Below are 26,677 nucleotides of genomic sequence, written 5' to 3' on the forward strand. Positions count from 1 at the left end.
GGTGACTTCACATGCGAACAGCTTTGCCATATCAATGTAATATGCATTCAATAAATTTCTGTTTTCCCTTTTTTTATGGTTCATATTTAGGATTTATTATGATTTGCAAAATGTATTTTTCTTTTCACTCAAGCAAATGAAATATGTTTGATGAGAATGCTCACATAACAGCAATTTAAATTATAGATTTAAAAATTGAAATTTATAGTATTCACCTTTAATATATGACATCAAAGGGTTCATTTTTCACATCAGAAACTCTAATATTTAATGGATTTTTGTATAAAAAAACTTAGATCATGATGTTTCTCTTATTTTTCTGTTTCTATTATTATTATTATCAAAGGTCGAGTTCATATCAGGAAAGACTTGCCCTCTAATTATTAAAAAAAAGTATTTAAAAAATTTGATCACAAACATACTACCCAGCAATGGCACATTTTTTCTTCCAACTAATACCAATTATCAAATTGTAATTTCTGTATTGTTCATGTATGGCAACTGGGCAACACTGTTGTTGAAACTTTTTTTTATTCTTTCTCGAAATTAATGAGTTATTTTCCAAAAAATATTTTATAGGCTTTATCTGAAAAACAAATTCCTGACAACGATTACATCATATTCCTGAAGCATGAAGCAGACCTTGGATGCAGCAACATTTACCAAATCATAAATGAACTTCAAAGGGCTATGACATTTTTGATGGATATACATGTATAAGAAATGCCCCAACCTACTGTGTGTAAACATTGTTGCTCACATTCAAAATTGTAAATTCATTAACTTACTTAAAATCTAATATACGACTTGTTTCCTTTCTTCTCCCCTTTAAATTGAAAAAAAAATGAATATTTATTCCCTTTCTCCTTCACCTTAAATTGAAATAAAAAAACCTTATACAAATATTATTTTTTCAGACTAATTTTAAAGCCTCTGGTTTGAATCTAAGGTATTCACAGCAAGGTAGCAATGGTAGTCATGGGAGAAAATGAGTTTCCCCATCATACTAAAAGCATCCTAAATATATAAAACTGAGATAAGTTAAACAGTACAAAGATATGGTACATACATTGCTATAATCAAATCAAGCTATATAATGTTATGATAATGCACATGAAAATTGATTGCTCATTTTATAGGCAATAAAAATCTATGCTCCCTTTCTTTTATGAGACTATTTGAAAGAGAAGATGGATAGATTATACTGATTGTACAGTAATTGTATAAAGTACATGGGCATTCTGCAATTTATCTAATGAGCTTTACAAAAAAAATTGTTTAAAAAAAAAAAAAAATTGCACAAGTCCCCTCAGTATTTCGCCCACATCATCTTGTTATTTTCTGACCTCGTCAAATCCACTTTAAATATCTTATTTTACCCCTCTCTCCCACCTATAGAGTCCTCACAAATTATTCTTCAGAACTACATTTTTAACCTATCACATTTCTAGGTGCTATGCCAGTTAACCTCACGCAGGTAAGTTTATCAGAAAATTCCTTGATTACAAGAAAACATTTTTTTTCAAATCACCATTAGCAACTTTGTCTTTACACTTATTTTAGTAAATTCAGGTGTATACACATTTAGGTCTATAAATTTTGAAAGAAGATGCTGTGATGACTGTACTGAATAATGTCACCAGATGGCAGCAGATAAAATTAATCTTTTTCAGGATTGAAGTCCTTTTACATTGAACATTCCATGTGCAAAATAATCTCTATTCTGTGTGTTTTGTCTAATGTAATGTATTACTTTCAAAGTGTTCATACAATGAACATGTCATATGATAGCTACATGCAGATGGCTACAAAATATGCAATTAACATCATACATAATCCGTTATTTGCATAACATCATTAAAAGGGAAAGTTCACCCTGACAAAAAGTTTATTGTAAAAATAGCAGAAACAAAAATATTGTCAAAGGTTTGAGAAAAATATTTTTAAAAAATTAAAAAGTTATTAGAATTTCAATTATTTGGTTTCTAATAACTTTCGTAATCTTTAATAGATTTTCAGCGAACCTTCACCAATATTTTTTATTATTTTCTCTTTTCTTTTATTTTTATAATAAACTTTCCTTCAGGGTGATCTTCCCCTTTCATGCATTGCAATCATTTTTCTATCAATAATGATATGATTCAAATTCAGACTTTTATTACAATGCAGAGAAATATGTTTGCAATTATCATACAATACATCCAAATGATTAATTGTTAATAGAAACAAGCTCTCTGAGTTGCAAAAAATCTCTCAATGTAATTTCTCTATTATGCTTAAAGATTTTGAAGCTCAAGTTGAATTTCTTCTGCATTCAATCAAGTACTTGTGTTCATCAATTTTTATATTAAAGCTATATATCATTACAAACGCTTAGGATGTGTGTGGTCTTTCAAGCTAAGTAAAAATCTCAAAATTCATTTTGGGTGAATTATTGTTATTGATTTTGGGATGGCTCGTCATATATAACATTTTTTCAAACAAGCTAAACTTTCAAATGAAATGTTCAGCATTATGCTAGTTTGACTTTTCTCTGTTAATTCAAATCCACTTTTTGTTGGGGTGGACTTGATGTTTCAATAATTACATGTGGATGTTGTATCTTTTTTTTAATCAAGCTCTTTATTCATCATATAAAATAATGTGATGTTTGGCAAGGAAGTATAATCCCTACCTGACTAAATCACTAGTCGTGACATAACTAAATTGCTGTAACAAGAAAATGTGTTAGAACCAAACTCAAAGAATTGATATAAAAAAGATGTGTAAGAGGAGTATCGTCTGGAGAACCTGTAAGTTTGGTACGTACATGTATGCTACATCTGAATGATGATCTATTATGAATTACTAGTACACAGTTTTCATGATGTCTTTTAATTAAAAACGAGCACATCATACTGCATGTTTGTAGTTAAAAGCCAAAAAGAATAGCAAAATGATATCAACAAGAGGAGGAAGAACAGTATCAACTGAGACCCTGTATTAAGGGTAGGTACATACAGATTATGTTGTCCCTATCTGAATTATAATCTGTTACCGATAACATAATTTTCATTAAAAGTGGATGGTATCTTTTTAAACCAATGTCATATCATCATGTATGTAGTTAAATGCGAATAGAATAAAGAAATGATATCAGCAAGAAGTGGAAGGACAGTATCATCCGAGATCCTGTGAGGTTTGGTATGGAAGATGCAGAGTGAGAGGTTAGGTGAGGTGTCAGAAAGCAAGCGCCGTGAGATGAAGCAAAATAAAAGATCAGATCTTACTTTAACAGTCCGTACTCCCTTCCACCGGAGCATTGGAGCTGGGCTGTTGCCACGGTAACATAGCCAGAGGTAAACGGACAGTGGAGGGCGACAGATAGAGGAAGGGTTGCAGACGTCACAGGGAAGGTGAACGGGTGAGACAGACAGATATAGGGGAACAAAGAGACACAGACAAACATACATGGAGTTAGGTGCCAGCGCATCGGGTACTTTTGTGAGCAAGAAGCAATGTACCAATTAATAGCTAAGAGAGATTCCGCCAGAATATAATGCTGTGTGAGCAAGAGCGAGAGAAATAGATCACTTAACGTTGATGATATATACTCCTAAAATAGACTTTCAAAACATGAAATAAAATTGAACAATAACCAAACCAAAACATACATGTACAGTATGTTATATTTAAAGTGCGCAAGTTTCTGTTCTTTTTATGAACATATTTGTTACATTTTTTTTTGGAAGACAAGAACTGAAAGTACTCCAATCTAAATATACCGATACGCCAATTATGCACAAACCGGTTGTGTAGCTCAGTGCTCATAAAATGAGACAGAGATTTTGCGTTGGGAGTAAAAAATTGAGCTTTAAAGTATATCTCTTTAAATAAAATTTGTATTCCAACTCTCATTGATCTATTTCTCTCATTTTCTTTTTTTCTTCTCCTTTAAGAAGAAATTGGATTGTACGCAAATCAGGGGCCTGTTTCATAAAGACTTACAACTATAAAACTTTAAATATTATGGTAGAGCATGGAAACCTTGATTTTGATTGGCTGCTGAGTGCTGTTACCATAGAAGTTACCATAATAAGTTGTTTTGTGAAGCAAGCCCCATGCCCTGCAGTGTTAGAATTAGTATCGCCATCCCCTGTTGTGCAGAAGGCATGAAAATTTGAATTGAAATAAATGTACTCATATCAGCAATATCTCTTGTAAATATATATATTCAGGACTAAACTATTTTCCTTGATAGCAGTTATCAACTGAAATAAAAATTTTAATCAAACTTAATCCTAGACCCTTATCGGGGTTAAATTTTTCTGAATTTAGCTACATTAAACTCTATCCAAAGGAAATAAAGACAAATTCAATGATTTGTATTAACTGCTAACATGTGCAAATGATGAAAGTTGGTGAAATATAAAAAAGAGCTGGTGGCTGGTGGGCCTAACAGGCGACACAGGCGTGTCTTTGGTATAGTGAAGATGTCTTTACATCTTTAATCGCAGAAGTTGAATCAGATGGCAACAACTGCATCGTAATCGGTGCTTGCGCAATCAAATTCACATACAAATGTACACTCATTGGCTCAGTTGCAACACTGATTTTGTCACAAACGCCACAGTGGGAACGCTCGACGCCATCATAGAAGTGATCTAAGGTGGTCTTCCAAACCAGTTTGGAAAAACCACCTCCAATGTAGTTTTCAAGAGCACTCCGCCTCGTTAAAACTGGTTTAAACATAGGTCGACACAACCGTTCTTTGGCAGCGATCTTCACACAGAAGTACGGGAGTTGAGTGCATTTTGGGCACGCTTCTCAGTACACACTATGTGCAGATTGGTTTCAAATTTCACACAAAATACCGACTCAACTGAGAGGGTTCCCATAGCATCAAGACCACTTTACTTAAAGTGGTTCTGGAAACCAGTTCAGGAGATGGTGATGAGGATGCTCGCAAAGTTACCTCCCAAACTGGTTTCCTACACTGGTTTAATGGAAACCAGTTCAAGAAAGTAGCCGAGAACAGGGTCAAAGTCATATGAAGGACAGGTTTACGAACATGAGACAGACACCTCACCTCCAAGCACCAAGCATCACCATTTCACAATCACACTAAACATCATCAGGGGCTAGATTCATAAGAGTCACAATCAAACACAACTCAATTTTCAACCAATCAGATGCATGCATTTGAAATTTAAAGTAACTTTTTCTTTAGTGTAACTGTTTCTACCAAGGGCCTCAGATCACTTGAACAGCAAGGTGTAAAAAAAAAAGTAACTACTAATCCCGTTATGAGATATTCCCTATTAAAGTTTGTACATTACATAAGATCCCATACGTGGGGAAATTCATGGAATGATTTGTCTCTGTTTTCTGTAATTCATGTAAAAAATATGAAAAGCTCTCAACCATACACGTACCTCGAGAAGATTGGATGTAAATTGAGAATTGAGATAGCTAGAGGTCAGATATAAAGTCCAGCTCTCATCAAAGATACGATAAATCCACTGTCAAAACGCGGGCACTAACATACATGTATATCATATGTGGGTTGTAGCAGGTAAACAAAAGCTATCACATAAGACTTGAGATAAATGGTGGTCAGACATACAGTCCCGCTCTTATCATGATAATAAGTCTGCTGTCTGAACGAGTACTAACTTTGTGTCGAGCGCAGGTTGTCTCGAAAAAACAAAAGCTATCACACAAGACTTGAGATAAATGGTGATCAGACTTTCAGTCCAGGGGCTCGTCTCATAAAGAGTTACATCTGTTGTATCTTTGCCATTATGGCAACTACCATGGTAAACTTTATTTTGATTGGCTGTTGAGCCCTGTTGCCATGGTAGTTGTCATAATGGCAAAGTTACAACAGTTGCAACTCTTTAAGAAATGGGCCCCTGCTCTTGCCAAGCTTATGATAAACCCGCTATCAGAACGATCACAGGTTGTCGCGGTTGAAGAAATCCAACGCAAAAGTACGAGAAAATGGAGGTTGGACTTTACAATGTACAATAAGGTTGATTATTTTATGGAATTACCCTTCACACAAATGCACAATCCTTGGCCCCATTTCACAAAGAGTAGTTATAATAACAAATGCACAGCATCTATCATAAATTTACTTTTGGCCAATCAGATTGGCCGATTTCAATAGCTTGTAACTATCATTGCAAATTTGTGATTATAACAAGCTTTATGAAATGGGTCCATGATGAAATAAAATTGAAAATTGACTCACCTCAGATGCTCCAAGTTTAGCTCGAATGCCCATCATAGCGGTGTTTGGTGACGGTGGGGGTTGGTCAGGGGTGGTTGGACGGTCAGACGAGGCACCTCCCCATTGGTCAGACGACGAGGTCAGTTCCTCTGAGGGTGTGCTGGGCTGTGAGCTCATCGACCCGGGGGAACGTCTGGCAGGGACCGGTTTGTTCCGTCGAGGGAGCGGCTTAGGCTTGCTATGTGAGACGGAGGCTGGAAACAAATATAGCAAGAGAGAGAATAAAATTTAGCAATTACAAAACCTATCTGTCAAGATAAGCGTGAGATGAGATGAAAAGGATCATGAAGTCTCAGTGAAAAAATAAAATATAATAGTGTTACAAAATTATCACAAAAAAATGTTGAGGGAGCTTAATCAGCCCCCTCCCCCAATCTGTTCACACTTGGCAACTTGCCGTTTTCTGACTGTTTTCTCTCACTATTTATAGCCGTTTTGTGGCAAACTGTTTCCATTTGCACAGCTTTGCTCACTGTGTTCTAGAGGTTAGCCTAGCAATCCACTGAACAATCCGCAAGCAGGTGTCATTTACCTTGAAAAATCGGCCAAATTTGATTTTTTACTTTCATGTGATCATTGACATCACAAGGAACAACTTTCAACTTGATGTGTAATTTCTAATGATGATCTTGACCATTTGAGTAAATATGGATCAAGTTATGAAACATGCCCCAGTTTGTTTTTGGAGTAGAAGTCGAATAATGGCATATGCTGCCAGACTAGAATTTCATGTGATCAAAATTTAACCAATCGTATAACAGTTCTACAGTCTCAGAGGTCGTATAATAGAGAATATTACCACTATCGGTAGAAGGCACAGAAGACGAGGAAGAACTGGTTGGGGTTATCCTTGGTTTAGGTTTCGGCTGACCATGACCGGTCACTGCATTGGACAAGAACTCATACGCATCAAGATCTTCTTCTTCGTCATCAAGCTGACCGCCACCATCACCGGTGCTATCCAGATCATTCTGTATAAAATGAAATTATATTTAATAGAATAAGCCAGTTCGTAGTTCCTTTCTGCGCATGATCAAAAGATTCTACATGTATGCATGATCAGAGGAAGGTCATTTGTACTAAAGTGACATGGTGGTTTAAAATCTAATAAGATAAGCACTAACTTTGATGTCTTGATTATTCATACATTCTTTTGAATTGTGGTTTTCATTTACATCCACAAAAAAAAACAATGCGTCCACGAACGACTGATATTTCACAGTTTGCCAAGTACATTGTGCAACATGCTATGATGTGCATTCAAAGTGGGAATGCAACAAATACTTTCATAAAGGGTTCATTGGTGTGCTATTCTAGTCACCTGGTCTATTCGATTTTTTCATCCTGCTATGTAAGGCAAGCTTACGTAATATCTTGCTTTGAAATCTGCCTATCATAATGAAAGAAATGAAAGGTCATTTGACCAAAATTGTCCATGAAGTAACTACGAACTGGTCTATTATAAGCATACCCATTCACTTCTTAACATAGAAACAAACACACCTCCACAAATCAAACAGTTTACTAAAACTGGGGTACATCCCTTTAATCTATTGCTATTCATCCACATGAATGGCTACACCGAAGACAATAACACACAGAATTCCTTGCGCGGCATTCCTCTCCCCCCGAACGGCACCTCCAGTCACTCATGCAAAGAGGCTCCATCATCCTCTTTTCACTTCGCGCTCTTATTTGTCTAAAGTGCAAATTTAGGACTTGCAGTTTATATTTTGACTTGTCTTTGTCCTTAGGCAAGGCATCAATCGACACTTTGTCACTCTCCACCCAGGTGCTAGATGGGTACAAAGTTGAATCAGAAAGTCATTGTAGCTTGTTTGGCCTTGTCAGCGCCTCACATGGAATACTCCCCAGGGAGTGGAGGATGTGCTTTCACTGTGTGCAAGAATGACCAATTGAATCCAACGACTGGGGTAATGATAAGTCTTTGGAGCGCTTAGATATGTAAAATGCTTGTCTTATGGTCCTTACCAATAACCATTAGTGGGGGCATCATGGTCTAGTGGTTAAGACTTGTCTTTTCAATCTGAAGGACGTGGGTTCGATACCCAGCCATGAAATGTTTTCCTTCAGCAAGAAATTTACCGACATTGTGCTGAATTCAACCAAGGTGAGGTACATGTAAATGGGTATCGGCAGGAAGTAATTCCTCAAAAAGCTGTGAGCACCGCAATCAGTAGACTAGCTCAGCCAGGGTAATATAGGAGCGCCTTGAGCACCTAACAAGGTGGATACGTGCGCAATATAAATCCTATATTATTATTATTTTATTAATAAACTATTATCATTAGACAGATTGACTTACATGATCATCTGGCTCATGTATGTGAAGTTGGACCTGGGGGTGGGGTGGTTTCGAGCCCATCTCGTACGGGGGGTAGGGTACCTCAGGTGTGACTACCCCGCTCTGAGCGTTGGAGAGCGTCTCATAGAGACTCCCATGGGTGTCATCGCTGGTTTCCTCTGTTGACGTGTTACTTACTCCTTCGTTCATGATGTCCTGCAAGGGATGAAGGGATTATTAACATGAAAAGTAAGACATCTAACACCTTATGAATAATAATTCAATTTAATACAATAAAAGATTAACTCGATATTGGTAACAAAAATCATCTGCCCACAGTTTTTACCAGGAGTTTTTAAGCTATGATGAGAAGAAAACGTTTTCCTAAAGAATAATTTTAATCTGACAAATCCCATAATTATGAATTTCCGTCAATTTTATGATATGCTGAGATCATTAAGTGTACGATCTCTATGACAGCAAAAGCGAGGACTGTCTGGCATTGACATCATATGCGTCAGTCAAGTCATACCCTTTTATCGAAGGGTGGAGCTTAGCAAGTGCAAGAACTGCAAAAAATAGCTTACATGTATATTGATTTCTTTTTTTTCTATTTTGATTGCAGGGGTCATTTTATTCACTTTAACTGACTACTTGGATATTATATCTGGCTATTCCTGACAAAATTATTGTAAACCAAGCGGGAGTGACCAAGTGGCAATTTGTAGTTCAAACGCTTACATAATCTTGGAGAGGAGTGACAGTACTGTAATCTTGATCTTTCATGAGTTGCTGCTTCGGTGGTGGCTGCTGTGGCGGGTGTGGATGGTGTTGTGTCTGTTGTTGCTTCGGTGGCACGGCATCCCGTCTGAGCTGCGTGTACTCCCCCGCTTGATCAAGGTCGTAGTAGTTCCTGTCGGGAAGCGGCGGAGGGCAGTCAGAATCTGAAAAGATAACGGGTTGATGTTGATTTGAATAAAGATAGATATTTATAGATTTAAGATTTAGATATTCATATGATGAAAAAGAAACACAATTACTATGTTTACACGCTGCCTGAGCTCACGGATCAGAATCAGCTCGCGGGGCAAAAACACAGATCAGTGGATAAAATTCACATCATGAAACGGGCGCTAATTGCCGGTGCAGACTCGGCTTCATGTTTACACAGAGAAAAATTGCTGTGTCTGCACCGGCTCATGGTTCTGATCCTACTATTCTGGCGGAGCAAAATTGCCATGTCTGCATCGCGAGCCAGTGCAAGTTGATCGCGACACACATAAAAAAAGGCGAGTGTGCACCGGCTCTCAGGTGTGCATCGCGAGCCAATGCAGCATGTAAACACGGTAAGTGTTAAAATGCTTTTATCAATGTTGGTGGTCCGATTCCTGAGTTAACAGGTGGATTTCAGATCAGGTTTTCAGGTATGAGGGAAAATCAATCTGTTACCTACTGAAACCGCATAGTCCCTGTACAAAACCTATGGCAATTGCAGGATACAGTAAGCAACAAGTTAAAATTGATTCCTTATTGAAAAAACGCAATTTCACACGTTTCATTTTTTATTTTCAATGTAGGTAGTCTGAATTTGAAGAGAATAAGTGGATTTCAAAAAAATTAATATATATGACTTGAGAAAGTGAATGAAATTTCAAAAGGTTATTTTCAATGTTGGTATTCCGAATCTGTAGAGAAAGGTTGGAAATATCTACTAAAAATTAAAAAAATTCCTGATGTTATTTTCAATAAGGGCAGGCTAACTCCAAGGAGAACTCTGGGAGGTCTGAATATGAAAAGAGCAGGTGGGTCGGAACCAAAATTAATATTCAGAGGAAATTTGATAGATTTTCACAAGGTTATTTTAAATGAGGGCAGTCCGAATCTGAAAAGACCTAGTTATGTTCAATGAAAATTGATCACTACCGTCAGGGTAAATAATCAAACAAATAGCAATGGCCATGGTAGTGACAAAAATGCTCATCTCACCTTGGCTTGATAATGTGTTAGATTGTCTTGAATGAGGCCCCCTCACATCTAAATGCATGGGACTAGCCGATCTCTCCTGATCCTGTTTTCTCTCCATCTGGGGGCTGTTACCATTTGAGTTCTGATCCAACAAGATCCCGATAGAATTCCTTTGAGGTTTCTTTGGCGGCATCAGCTTTGATAGCTGCTGATTGATCTGAGTCACATTTATGTACAGATCCTGGTCTGGTGGTGATGACCGGCGTGGAGATGACCGCTGCAGTTTGGACGCGCCTCGCCTCAGGACGCCCTCCGGTGACGAGCTCCGAAGCTCTGCATGTGTCTGGTAGTGACGGGCATACAGCGCCGACCGATCCTCGGGGACGTTGTCATAAATGTTAGCGTGGTCGATGACCTCAAAGCCATGCGCAACGAGGCCAGGGTTGGGACGGATGGATGGATTTGATGCAGAGTTTGTTACGTAGCTGTAGGCAAGGGGGCTGTTTGGATCAGAGTCCGAGCTGTCGGTCATCGGTGTTGATGGAGATGATTCTATTGGCTTTGGTAAGGGCTCCCCTCGTATGTGAGCTGTGGAGATAAAAGTAATCATTAATTCTGACAAAATGAGTATAGAAGACAAACACTTTATCCCTATTTAACTAGTCTGTTTCAGGCCAGGGACCTGTTTCATAAAACTTGTCATAATAACAAATTTGAAATTTAAACCTTCTGAAATCCATTTCATTTGATTTGCCATTAACAGTAAACTTGTTCTAGAAACTGTGACTTTATTACCATGATAAGTCTTCATAAAAACAAAACCCAAGTTTTCCTTGTGACAGGAGTCCACTCCTCTTTCCTCAACTCTAAGCTGCAAAAGTTTCGATCAAAGCATGATTTTGCACAAACATTAGACAAGTTTATAGGCGTCACTATCTTAATTACTTATGCCAACATTAGTATGTGTGATATCAATTTAGGCACAAAGGATGGTCTTTCACTTCATGTATTTTTTGTATGATTTCCATCAGCTTTAGGTACAGTAATGCCAAATCTTTGGGCATTGTTTTTGGAAAGCATTTCCAACGTTATAATTTACAAGAAAAACTCTTCTTCTGTCATTCATTGTTTTGACAATTTATCATGTATTTTATTGATCGTTATTCTTACTTTTTGAATTACAGCCCTTATTACAGAATTATGGACGTTCCAGTTATGTTTGTGCGCATTATGATCTGCGCATATTTTACACTCTGCGCACTGACGTCACAGTGGATGAACAGGTGATTAATTAGCTGTGGGTATGAGTTGATTTTTCTCATCATCTGCACCCTAATTGCAGATCCGATGTGTTATTTTATGAAGCTAAATAACTGGAATTATTCCATGGATCATTTAAAAATATCTCTACAATTTCAAAATACTTTACTCTGCAGTACTGCCAAGAATCACGAATATGACCCCGAGTTTGAATAAATAGTAGAGTGGTTTTGATTTTTCTTCACATAGATACAAAGCATTTGGCGCATTTTTGGTGTTTTAAAAAGCACATTTGCACTAATAAAAATGCTGATAGTTTGAAAACAAGCACATGAACCCCTATTTTGTAATGTTTGCACCTCTTAGGTATAGCTTCCTCTACAACCTTGCAAATTTTGGTGAAAATGACATGGATTTTGAATAAAGTGCAGCATTTATTGTACTTTTGTAGTCTGTTATTGAAATTTCACATTTTTGAGATTGGGTTTTTGTTATCTTTTACGCCATTTTTAAGAACTGACTGTGCTGTTAGACTTAAAGTTGCAAACAAATAGCACCATAAATAGATTCTCCATTCTAACGATACAATTACTAACTCTCTTGCGAAATTTGATGACTTTTTCATGTATTTTGACTGAGTAATAGAGGTTTAAACTCATTGTAGTATTCTTGCGAGGTCTAAAAATGCCAAATTCTTTTGAATGCGCAGTACTTAAGAACATCAATTTGGGTGAACTTTGAAGCTCTACAGCAAAAAATCAAGCACATGGACCTATGTTAATTTTTGCGTATTTCGAATATTAAGGTTCTAAGGTATCTATGTGCAAAGTTTGGTGAAAATGACATGGATTTCACTTTAACTGTGGAACGTCCTTAAGAGGTTAAACCCATCTTCACTATTCTACAATAAGGGATGCTCATTGAGGCAGCTTCAAGGTATCACCGTACAAAACCTTCTACAACAAACAATCAATGAGTTGCTGCCCATTGACTGTTTATGGGCAACCTAGTATAGTTTCTTTATCAACTTTGCCCAACACTTTGCACATGAAAGACACCATACTGTGAAAAACAATGCCTTCGAAAAACCTGAACACTAACTCTGACTGCGAGATTTTCAAAAACAGGAAAAGGTCACTTGGGGCTCCATGAATACTAACAGATCAAATGACCTATATTATCAACCATACACTCTTAACCCAGTCATCATGCTCGGTTCATGTGGTTTCCCACGTCAAAAGCCAACTCCAGTTTCCAGAAGCCTCAAATATAACTTAACTCATTTTTAAAGCTAGTCATGGGGGTTCCTCAATAGCAGAATCAAACACAACAATTTTTCTTTTTTGGGGGAGGCTATTTTTCACAAGTTACTACCTCAATCTGCAACATTAAATAAGCTTTCAAATTGTGATGAATGGGGATTTCCAGGACTTCTTTTTCAGTTTCCAGGGCTCGTTTGAGCATTTCGGGGACTAAATCACCTCCAGCATCCATGTCATTTATTCCCTGATTTAATACATGTAAAATGTATATCAATCATACACTGTTTATAACCAAGACGTTCAGTTTTTTACAGAGTACATGTGGTTTCAGATGTTAAAGGCAAATTTAAGATTTGATAAGACATGAAATATGATTGAAATAATTTTGTTTTGCTTCAGCTTGTCACTTTGGGGGTCATAAATACATACATGTGCACTGTACATGTATGGACAAAATGACTTGGATATACATCAATCATTATTCAAGACTTCCAGTTTTGTACTGTAGTTTCTGATGTTTCAGGCTACATGTATCTCCCATTTTGGTCTTAAAGCCCTCAAACACAATTGTAAGTTTACTGCTTTAAATAATAATAATATTAAAGATTAATTTATTATGCGCATAATTGAAAAAGCTCTCTCATGCACTTTACAGTGCAAGACATATTAGTATCAACATAGTATAAAACAAGTGAGTAGCAATAGGAGAAAACAATAGAATGTTTCCAACTTGAATAGTACAAAAATGAGGACCAAAAATAGGCTGGACGTAATACAGATCAACAGGTATGAAATTATTCTCTCTCTTTTTTTTTTGGGGGGGGGGGCACTTTTCACAACTTATTTTCTAAATCTGCCACATTACATCAGCTTTAAAGTAACATTATAAAGAATGGGGATTTCAGGGCTCTTTTTTTTTCATTTTTCCAGGGCTCTCTTGAGCAATTCAGGGGCTAAATTGCCCCAAACCACCATGTAATTTTTTCCCTGCTGATCAATGTTTGACCGAGCAAAGATACACCTACATGTATCCGTATCATGTTTCAAGATATAATTGCTAGTGAGGACTGACCAATCATTAGGAATAATGCATGCCGAGTATTCTACTATAAAAGAGAAGGCAGGAGTCAATTTGCAATGGGTCAAAACGTTTGGTTGCTGACTGTACTGTACCTTTGAAATATACAAAAAAAATTCATTTGAGTGTAATTTGGAGGCATTATGGTCACGTGGTAAAGACTATGTCTTTCGATCTGAGGGACGTGGGTTTGATTTCCAGCCATGGCGTGATTACCTTCACCAAGAAATTTACCCATATCGTGCTGCACTCAACCCAGGTGAGATATATTTAAAAGGGGTACTGGCAGGAAGTAATTCCTAATAAAAAAAGTCAGTAGACTAGCTCATCCGGGGTAACATAGGAGCACCTTGAGCACTTAACAAGTTGGATACGTGGGCTTTACAAATCCTATATCAGTATAATACCATTATTATTAATTGCAGACACAAATCTTTTATATCAAGAAGTACAATCTGACAAATTTTAAAGTTTCTTCAGATCAATATTCATGTCGATGCCAAAACAGTTAATACTGTAAATGGACTTTAACATCAGCTGTCAACATTGTAGACTAGCCATGCCCATTACCTTACATCAAAACAAATGAATGACTTGAGAAAGTGAATAGATCATTGGTCTTTTTGCTTTCAGTTCTCCCATTACCAAAAATGAATGACTAGAGAAACAGGGAATAGGCCATTCTCATAACAGGTCTCCAATTTATAAACAAAACAAGAGTCAGGTTTACAGCTTCTATGATGCACAAAAAAGCTGACATAGAAATGCACATGACAGAAAAGCATGTTTACAGAAGTTCCATCAGATATCTAATGCCAGTATTACGGGGAAATGGCCTGGAGGGGGTGGGTGGGAGCCTATAGCGGGTTCTCTCCTGAGCTAACCCTTCAGTTGAGTTTAGGGTCTGAATGTGCAGCCTAAGTATTAATGCCTTGTGTAATGAAAGCTCTCTCACTGAATTGAAACAGCAAGTTTTATACAATGTACATGTATGTGCTAGTCTTTGTGTGGAGACCCACTTGTTGATCAGTTTCAATCAGGGTCTGTGCCTGCAGACTAGGGGGAGACGCTGAGGAGTACCATGAACTGTCAAGCCACCAAACCTGATCTTCGTTAAAAGGTTCATGTCCCTTGCGTTGATGAACTTTAGCTAAAAGAAGGCCAACCAACTCCAGCGTTGGCAGCTGAGTCACTAAACCAAAACATTTTTTCCTTCCTAACCGTGTCTACTCCAAGCAATTGAAAGCAAGAGGATATTAAGTGCGACCATTTTGATTTTCGTGAACTTGAACGTCAGGGGATTAGGGGGCTGTCCACTGATCAAGTATGAAAATTGGACCCTTAATGTTCTTTGACTCTTAGCACTTTTTTTAGTCTTCACTTTCTTTTATTAAATGTCTTTTACTTCTCTTTATCTCTTCTGTCTTACAAAATACACTGCACTCTCTAAGTCTTGGATTGTCCTGTACCTGCACCATGACGTCTGGGGCCTTAGTAGTTACTATTAGAAAGTGGAATAATATTTGCATTTTGAGTCTTGTTAATAATAATGATACTATATTCAGTTCTTTTATAGAGCATATCATGCACTATTTAATTTCTCTATGCGCTTCCGATGGGAATTGTCTTGGATGTCATTACCCTGACTTAAAGGAATAGTTTACCCTGACAAAAATTTATTGAAAAATTAGCAGAAAAATGATAAAAAATATTGGCGAAGGTTTGAGGAAAATCCATCAAAGAATTAAAGTTATTAGAATTTTAATCATTTGATTTGTGACGTCCTATGCGAGCAGCTTCCTATATACAGTGCGTCCCAGAAAAAACGAAACCGAGATTTAGCGATGATTTATCATAACTTAATCACAAATACAATAGACAAATGACCTACCATTGTAAAGCTTAGAATCTCCTCTTTCATCTGAAATTACTAAGATTATTCTTCATTCACGCATGAGTGAGCAAAAACAATTTGAAGAGGGGATACCAAAAAGTCACTTGGCGGGCTCTATCTGGGTTTCAAAAAGAAAACCACATTTTTCAAAAGTTCAATATCTGCTCTTTAATTTGATACCTCAATTGCAGAAAATGGTCTAGAAATAACAAAGTTCTGGTTATTTGAAATAAGGCTTGAATTTCAATAATTTCATAAAATGAAGAGGTTTTACAGGCTAGCGTTCAGACTCACTCGACACTCTGTTTTGTTGACGATCAGCCATGCATTAAGTCTTTTGTTAACCATGCGATAGCTTCTGTGGGAAACCGGTGAAAACACGTTTATTTAATGAAATTATGGAAATACAAGCATTGTTTCGAGGGAACATAACTTTTTTACTTCTTGACCATTTTCTGTGATTAAGGTATCAAATAAAAGAGCAGATATTGAACTTTTTAGGCATGTGATTTTCTTTTTGAAATTCAGACACCCCCCGCCAAATGAGTTTTTGATATCCTTTCTTCAAATTGTTTTTGCTCACTCATGCGTGAATGAGGAATAATCTAAGTAATATCAGATGAAAGAGGAGATTCTAAGCTTTACATTGGCAGGTCATTTGTCTATTGTATTTATGATTAAGTTATGATATATCATCGCTAAATCTCGGTTTCGTTTTTTCTGGGACGCACTGTATAAACTGGTAAAAAATTATTGAAATGTGTCATTTTCTCAGAAAATTTTTAATTGTTTTTATTGTACCTTCAGCATATGATACAAAAATCATTTAACAAGCGATCATTAAAAAGAAAATAAAGTATAAGTCATCACAAACTATCAAAAAATTAAATTTCTGCATTTCATATTACATAACATTTGGGGCAGCTGCTCGTTTATGACATCACAAATAAAAAAAATTTAAATTCTAATAACTTTCTTCATCTTTGATAGATTTTCCTCGAACCTTCACCGATACTTTTTATTATTTCCTCTGCTATTACGACAACTTTTTGTCAGGGTGTACTTCCCATTTAAGCCCATCAGCATTTCAAAGAATGAATTACTATTTGATACCCCACTACCTCACCTTGGTCGAGTATGTACAACAGAACATGGATATATTTCTCAAATAATAATTATAGCTGGATTAATATTGAGCTTTATGCCTGTGGATACAAAGCGCTTGCTATTATTATCCCGGCTGTAGCTCGAGCTACCATCACCGGTGCTCAGTGCATGCTTGCAAGGAATTACTGACGGGTACCCGTTCACCTCACCTGGGTTGAGTGCAGCACAGTGTGGATAAGTTTCTTGCTGAAGGAAAACACGCCATGGCTAGGATTCAAACCCACGAGCCTCTGTTTGTAAGGCGATTGTCAGAACCACTAGACCACAACGCGCCCACAAAGAAGGAAATCACGCAATGGCTAAGATTTGAACCCAGAACACTCTCATCAAAGTCTGGGGACTAATCTACCAGGCCACAACACTTCACACTGACAGTTTTCAAATTTGAGCCTTTATGAATTATCTGTCCTTGCACTCTGCACTAGAACGTTTTATTTTGGATGTTATCAGTCATGGTGTGAATGAGATCAGACAATGAGACGTGAGAGCGGAGACGGTGTGAACAGCTGCCAAGCACGATCAGACATAGAACATGTTATTCCATGTCTACAAGCTATCTATAGTAACACGCTATATGCAACTCATCTTGACTCGTTCACACTTTAATACTGATTTTCCCAACAAAAACGCTTGATTGAAAAAGCAGCCGAGAGTATTCTCCAAAAATGTCCTTCCAAAAAGCAACAGCTGCTCATCATAGTTATGCATGGTTTGCCACTTATAGTATCTACAGCATCATGCCACTGTATGATGCATACACGTACGTTATTAAGAGGGGTAGACAGACTTATGTCTTTAAAGCACAGGTCTACTGTAAAAGTCCAAGCTATTGTGTCTTTAGCAAAATCTCACCAAGTGTCTTTTCACTTCATGGGGGATGCCAGGAAAGAGCTACAAAAAGTGCGGGGTAAGATTCTTCTGCAACTTTCCACTATAAATCCTCTCATTGCAGCATACACAAAACGATGGAGAATGCATGAAGGTTGCTATGAGAGATGCTGAGTGGAATTCCTGCTCAGCGTCTTTTCATTTGTAATCCACCCATTCGCCATTGGCAACACAATGGGGAATTGCAGGAAAGCTGCTATGAAAGGCACAGAGGGAGAATCTCGCTCAGTGTCTTTACTGTTTTTAATCTTCCCATTTCAGCAAACAGAAAACAATGAGGTAATGTTTCTTTGAAAGACGCTGAGTAGGAACCCTTCTCGGCATCTCTTAGTTTTACTTCTAATTTTCCCATTCCAGAATGTGGGAAAGCCTAATATGAAAGATGTTTACCAGGGGAGTGTTACATGTACATGAAAGGACCTGTCAGATGTTTTTTCTGACAAGTCTTGTTTTATTCGACAGTTACCATGAGTGTCTCAGCCAATCAAAATCTAGGAAAGTTGTCAGATTTTCAGATGAAAAATGTTGATGAAATGCTCCCAAAGATTCCCACTTTTATCATCCCTCACTTCTACTCCTCCCATTCCAGCATACATAAAACAACAGCGAATGAAGGGAGAGCCGCTGTGGAGTAAATTTGCTCAGCGTCTTTTATTTTGTGACCATCCCATTCAAGCACACACAAAACAATTGCTGAGTGGCAATCCCATTCAGTGCTGTTGTTTTACATGAAAATCCTCCAATTCCAGCATACAGAAGAAAAAAAAGACAATGGGGAATGAGTGAAAGCTGCTGTGAGAAATAGTGAGTAGGAATCTCACTCAGTGTCTTTTTACTTGAAATACTCCCATTCCAGCAGGTTTATTTTCAATTGGTCCAGGCACAGATCCAGGGGGGGGCACATGCCCCTCCGTTTGAGAAGCAAAATTAAAAATTTGTAATGTAAAAATGCCATGAAAACAGAGGTTTGCCCCCTCTTGTAATTGAAGACCTTTTTTTTTTACTTGTCAAATTTTTTTGGGTACGATATATCCTTAATTTGTCATTGAAAACCTTTATGGGGGGGGCTTGTCATTTCCTCCAAAAAATTTGCCCCCCCCCCCCTTTTGGAAAATCTTGGATCTGCCCCTGAATTGGTCTAATGCCAATTCGCCAAATACCAACTCGTCTACTATCATTTGGTCTACCATCAGTTCATCCACTATCCACATTGTCTAATTGCCATTAAGTCTACTCATCATTTCGTCTAATAACCAGTTGGTCCAATAATTAGTCCATATAACATTTGGTCTAAATGGACAAAATGAATGAAACGAAAATGGGTATTAGACCAATTGGTTATGAGACAAAATGGTCATAGACGAACTGGTGATTAGACGAAGTGATTATTGGACCAAATGGTTAGTGGACCAAATGGCTGATGGATGAAATGTTGGATGGAATGGCATTAGGCTAAATGAAGGTAGACCATGTGATGAGTGGACGAGTTGGCAATAGCCGAATCAACAGTTTACATTCCAGCATACTCAAAACAATGGGGAATGCAGGAATGCCTTTGTGAGAGAAGCTGAGTAGGTATCCTGCAGAAAAGACGTGGCACATGATTTTGGTCAGGTGCTGGAAATATGCAGTTGGCTGTGCAAACTCTCCACTCAAGGAACGAAGTCTGAATATGCAGCCTTACACATATGTCCCTGACTTGTGCAGAGAAGGTAAATAGAAGATATTTGTGCAATCCTGTCTCAAGACCAACTCGTTGATCAAAGTTTCAATCAGGGCATTCAGCCTTATGTCCCTGACTTGTGCAGAGAAGGTTAACAGAAGGTAGTTGTCCAATCCTCTCTCAAGACCAACTCGTTGATCAAAGTTTCAATCATGGTCTTTGCCTGCAGACTAGTCTGCTGTGCAAACCTTTCAGTCGAGTTAAATGGTCTGAATATGCAGCCTATAATGCCTTGTGTACTTAAAGCCCTCTTAAACAGTAAATATTATAAGATACTAGTCTTGTGTGAAGACCCACTTTTTGATCATGGTTTCAATCAGGGTCTTTGCTTGCAGACTATACTTTAAAGGCATGAACACTATACATTATACAATGTTAATCAGAAACTCTCTATGAAATATAACATTAGAAACTAACGCTTGATTGAATAACAGATTTACTGGTGACAGTAGGAACAGATGTCAAGCTTGATCAGTTTTTCCCAGTCTTGCTACCTGTTGCATAAAACCACTATTCATTACATCCCATTCCTTTTCACACAATAATAAAGGCATCAAAGGGGGGGGGGGGAGGTTGAAGAGGGAAATAGGCATGTCTCTCTCAAACCATGGATCCAGTGCAGGATTCACATTTTAGCTCAAATATAAATTGTTAAAGGAGAATGAAACCTTCAGAACAAGATAGCTTGTGTGAAAACAGAAAAATCAAAGAAACAGATCAGCGAAAGTTTGAGAAAAATAGGACAAATAATGAGATAGTTATGAGCATTTGAATATTGTGATCACTAATGCTATGGAGATCCTCACATTGGCAATGCAACAAAGATGTGTAATGTCACTTGTGAACAACTTTCCCCATTACTTTAGTATATATTTCACTTAAATTGCCTCTTTTATCACATCTATCAGTAGATCATGACATTCTTTTTATAGGAGGGCATGTAATACAGATTTTCAAAGAATACGTCATGGATAAAGAGTTTGTATCACCATAAGAAAAAGCAAAAAGAGACATTTTGGGGATATTTTATAGTCCATCAAAGGGAAAGTTGTTCACATGTGACATCACACATCCTTGTCGCATTGCCAATGGGAGGATCTCCAAAGCATTAGTGATTGCAATATTCAAATGCTCATAACTTTCTCAATGTTTGTCCGATTTTTCTCAAACTTTCGTTGATCTGTTTCTTTGATTTTTCTGTTTCGACACAAGCCTACTTATTTCAAAGGTTTCATTCCCCTTTAAGTTAAATTCATTAATTTTCAGACACCAGGGCCCCGTCGTACAAAGAGTTACGATTGATCCAATGAATCTTAACTGTATGGAAATCCATCCACACCATAATTTTTTTCTACAGGAAATATGCACAATTTCCTTATCAATAAACAAAGAGAATCACACTGAGTTTTCAAGAGAACGATGAATGTATGAATATACATCGTATCTAGGAAATATTTTGAACAAATTTGCATGTTAGATGGTGACATTCCTGGCCGTCCATAGTTGTGTTTGATGGGATCAATCGCAACTCTTTATTAGACAGGGCCTGGTCGTGGAGGATTATCTATTGTTACTAGGGGTGCTGTGACAATTCTCAACACCCCCAGTAACAATATGATAATCCTCCATAGCCAAGTACCTGTTGATTTTTCATTTTTTCATTAAACTTTAATAATATAAAAAGTGGTTGTCTATAGATTAGGTAATGTTTGGACTTTAAGGGTAAATGTCAATTTCAGGAGAAGGGGGATTATCAAAACATTTCTTTACCCATAATCATCTTTGATATTTCTTGAGAGACTTTGGACGAATGTGATTCGATCTTCTGTAGTGCCGTTTCACTGTGCCCATCCTCGATCTCGACGTCGATCGACGGCCTGGCCTCTAGGAGTACCCTGACGACATCGATCTTCCCAAACACCGCCGCTTCGTGGAGGGCAGTACCTGTTTTAGTCTAAGAAATATAGAAATAAACATATTTCATGATTTAAATGATTATGATAATAATATTCCGTTCTTGTATAACACACATTATGTACCATTTAATATTTAACATCTCTACATGTAGGCCTTTCCAAAGTGACTTGCAATACTATCCTTGCTTTAGCTAGGTGAGCCATTTACTCCACACAAGTATTTCACGCCAAAAGAAAAGCAATAAATTCTTGCCAGGTATACATTTTATCTTGCCTGGGTTGCATGTAGCAAGATGTGGTGAGGAAGGAAATTTGCGCCATTGCTGGGATTCGAACCCAGGACCTTCTAAACCTTCATACATCTTTTTATATCTTCAGATTCCTGTACATGCCCTAAAATAGAAGAAAATAACTCATTAATATATTGGAAATTCATATTTCCATAAGGTTTGGCCTGGTGGTTCTGACACTACATGGACATGCAGTCATGAGTCTAACTACTAGTCATGGCATGTTTTCCTTCAGCATGAAATTTACCCAAACTGAGCTGCGCTCAACCCAGGAGAGGAGAGTGGGTACCCGACAGGAGTAATTCATTGAATGCACTGATGGTGCTATACTGCATAAATGCCTGTGATATTCAATTCAACTTCACTGGCTAAAAGGTCTTTTGTTACTAATAATTCTTGATTAAAAACAGATCGATGTGTTCTTGTATTTTTTTTAGTTCATCTGGATTTTCATAAAATGAATATTATTACTCTAAATGAATTAGTCATCTGAAAAATATTGATTTATCATAACAAAATAGGAAATTTTGATGTACATGTAATAGATGGATGAGGATATCACAATTAGTTTCATATTTTATGACTCATTTCCATTGATCAAATATAATAGGAAGACGGAGAACATTAACCTCAAAACATCGCCAAATCATCTGATTATGAGTAACAATTTATGTTTGATGACTTCATTTTTACATCCTTCTAATTCATTATTAATGTTACACTACATGTATATCCTGTCAATTTATTTTTTGTTTCTTTATATGCATGGTGAAAATAAAACAAACAGACTTTTATATGTATAATGTCAGAAAAAAAGCTTTAAAAAATTGTGGCAAGTGACATTTAACAAGCCCCCAAGCAATGTATCCCTGCTGCGCTTATTGAAAATACAGTTCACTCATGTACTTCAACACGGTTTCTTTCTTGATTCTTATTTCAAATGTGTTATTTTTAGTAATTAATCAGCTTCCTTGATTCTGTATACTGTTATGCTACCATTACACAGATAAACATTGATAAACACTGCCTCACTTTCCATAATTAAGTTAGTCAGTTGACAAGCCTTATGCCAAGTTTTACATACCGTACAAACAAACTATGTTGATTTTCTTATGTCATTAGTGCATTAAACCTTACCCGCCCACGCCCCTCCCCTATAGCGCTTTGCAACCAGTATGAGTTTCACAATGGGGGTTTTCGGAGAAGGGTTGAGGAGCTTTTGAGTGGAACTGGTATCTAGATAATGGAAATCAAGTTTTGAGAGGGGAATCGTCAGAGCAGCACATTCTCAGTGAACATAAGTTTCATAATGGGGGTTTTGGGGCAGGGCTGGGCAGCTGTTGAGTGGAACCTGGTGTCTATAGAATGGAATTCGAGGCTTGAAAAGGGGATCAGCAAGTGGCATGTCCCATAACACATTGAGTGCCCCCCCCCCCCCCGAGGCCCTACAAGTACATGTAGTTGTCAGGCTGTAGTCGTGGTAGTGAAAGGCAAAGTATTTTTTTGAGGGGCTAATTCTTCTCATAACGTACAGTATTGCCTAAATCTGCTGTACATTGGGTAGCTTCAGCATTGCAGTGATTGGGAATTTTTCCAGGGCTGTTTAATAGTGCACTTTGGGGGCGCAAATCACCCTGAGCCCCCATGTAATTTTTTTTCCCTGCATAGTTAAAGTATGACTGAGGCTGGACAGAAGTCTCCTACATGTACATGTATGTGTGTTCACTTTGCAAACCACATGGTGTCACATAATCCCCAAACAGAGCCAATTTCGAGAGTAGATCACTTGTTATTTTCCTGGTTAACTAGTATTAATAGCTTAATTTTTTCTAAAGCTCGATACTAAGCAGGAAGTTGCATTTCCTTTGTGTGGTAAATGTGTTTTTTGTGAGTATTACAGATACAAGTGCTTACGGGATTGTTCACTTTGAATAACCCACTGGTCTAAACAGAAACCATTCAAGTGATGAGGGAAGTTAAAGGTCAAGTCCACCCAAGAAAATTGTTGATTTTAATCGATAGAGAAAAATGAAACAAACATAACGCTGCAAATTTCAACGAAATCGGATTTAAAATAAGAAAGTTATGACATTTTTAAGTTTTGCTTATTTTTCACAAAACAGTTAAATGCACAACTCAGCGATATGCAAATGAGAGAGTCGAAGATGTCCATCACTCACTATTTCTTTTGTTTTTTATTGTTTGAATAATACAATTTTTCAATTTTTACAGATTTGACAATAAGCACCAACTTAACTTAACCATAAACTGTTAAAATGATGGTAATTCCACATGTTCAGGAAAAATAAAAGTTTGTTTCACTTGAAAAGGAGGAGAAAATTAGAATATTTCATATTTCATATAATAAAATACAAAAGAAATAGTGAGTGGGTGACGTCATCAGTCTGCCAATTTGCATACCGACCAGGATGTGCATATAACTGTTTTGTGAAATTAAGCGAAACTTTAAAATGTCATAACTTTCTTATTTCGCATCCGATTTTGATGAAATTTTCAGTGTTTTGCTAGTAGGATTTTTCTCCTCTTTTTCAAATCAACTTTTTGTTGAGGTGGACTTGTCCTTTAACCACCGCTTCAGTTTAAAGGGAGTGGTCTTAAAGGTTTATTTCCAATTTGTCTAATGCCGATTCATCCAATTGCCAACTCGTCTAATTCCATTTGGTCTATCATCAGTTCGTTTACTCACCACATGGTCTACTTTCATAGTCTAATGCCATTCCGTCAAATAACCAGTTGGTCCAATAGCCATTTATTCCATGTACCATTTGGTCCAATTAAACTTAAGTGTTAATTGTGCAAAATTAATGAAAAGAAAATGGGTATTAGACCAACTGATTATTAGACGAAATGGTAATAGATGAAATGGTGATTAGTCGAAGTGATGATTGGACCAAATGGTTATTGGACTAAATGGTTGTTAGACGAAATGTTGATGGACGGAATAGCATTACACTAAATGTGGTACATTGTAAGTGGACGAGTTGGCAGTAGACGAATTGGCAATTCACCGTCTCAAAGCCTGCATGCAGTCTTGTGGAGGGAGCGTTGTGGCCCAGTGGATTAGTCTCTGGACTTTGAAACAGAATGTTGTAGGTTCAAATCTCAGCTATGGTGTACTTGTAATTTCGTCCAACAATAAATTCATATGGTGTGGCACATGTACATGGGTAACAGCAGAAATTTATTCCCCAGCTAAAGGCAGGATAATTATGCTACATTAAGTGTCGAGTGCAAAGACTTCTGAAAAGAAGTTTTGGGTACCTCATGAATATTTAAAAGCAATATTAATTTTCAATAAATCTAACACTATTAATCTAGTGAGTTTTGATTCAGAGGAGAAGTTTCTGCATATTGAACCACTGGGTCTGGGGTTCAAATCCCACTGCAGCACTCGCATCCTTTAGCAAGGAATTTGCTACTCTCCACCCAGGTGTAGAAGGTAATGATATTAGAAAAAATCCATATTTTCAAAAAAATAATGGACGAAGTGTGATCCAACAGTCATCAATGCATTTTGACACTACACAATCTAAAACATGCATTTTGCTTTTAAAGCGATATCAGAAAAGCGCCTCTTTAAGTGCTAAAAGGAAATTTCCCTGGTCGTCATATTCCTACTTGCCTGCGAACAATCTTTGCAAAATAAATTTTCTGCCAACAAATCAGACATGTAATCATTACAAAGGCAGATTTTAATGATTCTCCGAATACCAAACATAATCCCTAAACAGATGACTACAACAGTTGTTGCCACGTGGAAGTAATACAAGAGCTTGCCACTTGCTTAATGACGCCTCGTACTAAGTGTCTTCAGGGGCTGCATTTAGGTTAAATTTTCAAAGGCAGAATGTACGCATTTCAAAACGCACAGTTTGGCCCAATGAGCTGACATTACTGGCTTTGAACTAGCATATACATGTATCTCCATAGATCATATTTTAATAATAATAGGTATTTATATTTTCCATCTGTTTAATGGTTGATGAGGATTGAAGTGACCGAAAATCTAACGTAGCACTGCAGAACAAGTCCCAGAGTATGCAAAGTCATGCAGAACTTATGAACAACTTTAAGAAACAGCTTGCAGGGTCATTCTCAAAAAAATGTTACAATTCACAAAAACCGTGTCTCGACTATCTTATGGCCGCTAGCTTCACAACCCTGAACATTTTCTACAAAAATATTATCAAGAAAAGGACAATAATAGACTAGCTCCACAAAGCATATGCAACCAGTGACTAATAAAGCTCTAATTTTTTTACAAAAGCCTTTTATTTTTGCTTTTTGTTAGAATCGACGCTGTCTCGGGTCAGTTTTAGATTTTACTATCATTCTCTTTCTTAAGTAGTCTGTATTTCTTACCTACATTAATGTCTGGTGAGGGCAGCTTGGTGTAAACGTCTGACATACTGCGCTTATCCTAGTACTTAATGATCCGTTTGTGATTAATTTCACTTTTAACTTTGTCCCAAATTCATTTTAACCTCCGTAACGAAGACTGCCACAAGTTTTTTCTCCCTTTCAAACTGAATGATATTATGTGATAATGTGTCTGCAAGTAGAGTGATATTCATCAATAAATAATTGATAGGGAATAATCATATGTGTTTCCTGTATTACACGGAAATAAAGGA

The 26,677-nt window shown here is 37.1% G+C and overlaps 1 protein-coding gene across 1 annotated transcript; it reads right to left on the reverse strand.

Moving 5' to 3' along the window:
• On the reverse strand, positions 1–26,451 carry LOC129268564 (uncharacterized). Its single transcript, XM_064104413.1, has 8 exons — positions 26,406–26,451; positions 21,587–21,760; positions 10,566–11,132; positions 9,321–9,523; positions 8,601–8,795; positions 7,074–7,245; positions 6,236–6,468; positions 1–3,312 (listed from the first exon to the last, which is right to left on the reverse strand). Exons 1-8 carry the CDS (start codon positions 26,449–26,451, stop codon positions 3,271–3,273), a joined length of 1,632 nt encoding a protein of 543 aa, XP_063960483.1. The 3' UTR covers positions 1–3,270.
• Between the last annotated feature and the right edge of the window lie 226 nt (positions 26,452–26,677).

This window comes from Lytechinus pictus, chromosome 9 (genome assembly GCF_037042905.1).
Source record: "Lytechinus pictus isolate F3 Inbred chromosome 9, Lp3.0, whole genome shotgun sequence".
Lineage (NCBI taxonomy): Eukaryota > Metazoa > Echinodermata > Echinoidea > Temnopleuroida > Toxopneustidae > Lytechinus > Lytechinus pictus.

Bases quoted from the DNA above. Each gene is read 5' to 3' on its own strand.
- LOC129268564 (XM_064104413.1), bottom strand. From the start codon at position 26,451: ATGTCAGACGTTTACACCAAGCTGCCCTCACCAGACATTAATGTAG. The intron at 9,524-10,565 runs GTGAGATGAGCA...TTATCTTTTCAG, and splicing joins TAACACATTATCAAGCCAAG to ATTCTGACTGCCCTCCGCCG. The intron at 3,313-6,235 runs GTGAGTCAATTT...CCGTGGCAACAG, and splicing joins CTAAACTTGGAGCATCTGAG to CCCAGCTCCAATGCTCCGGT.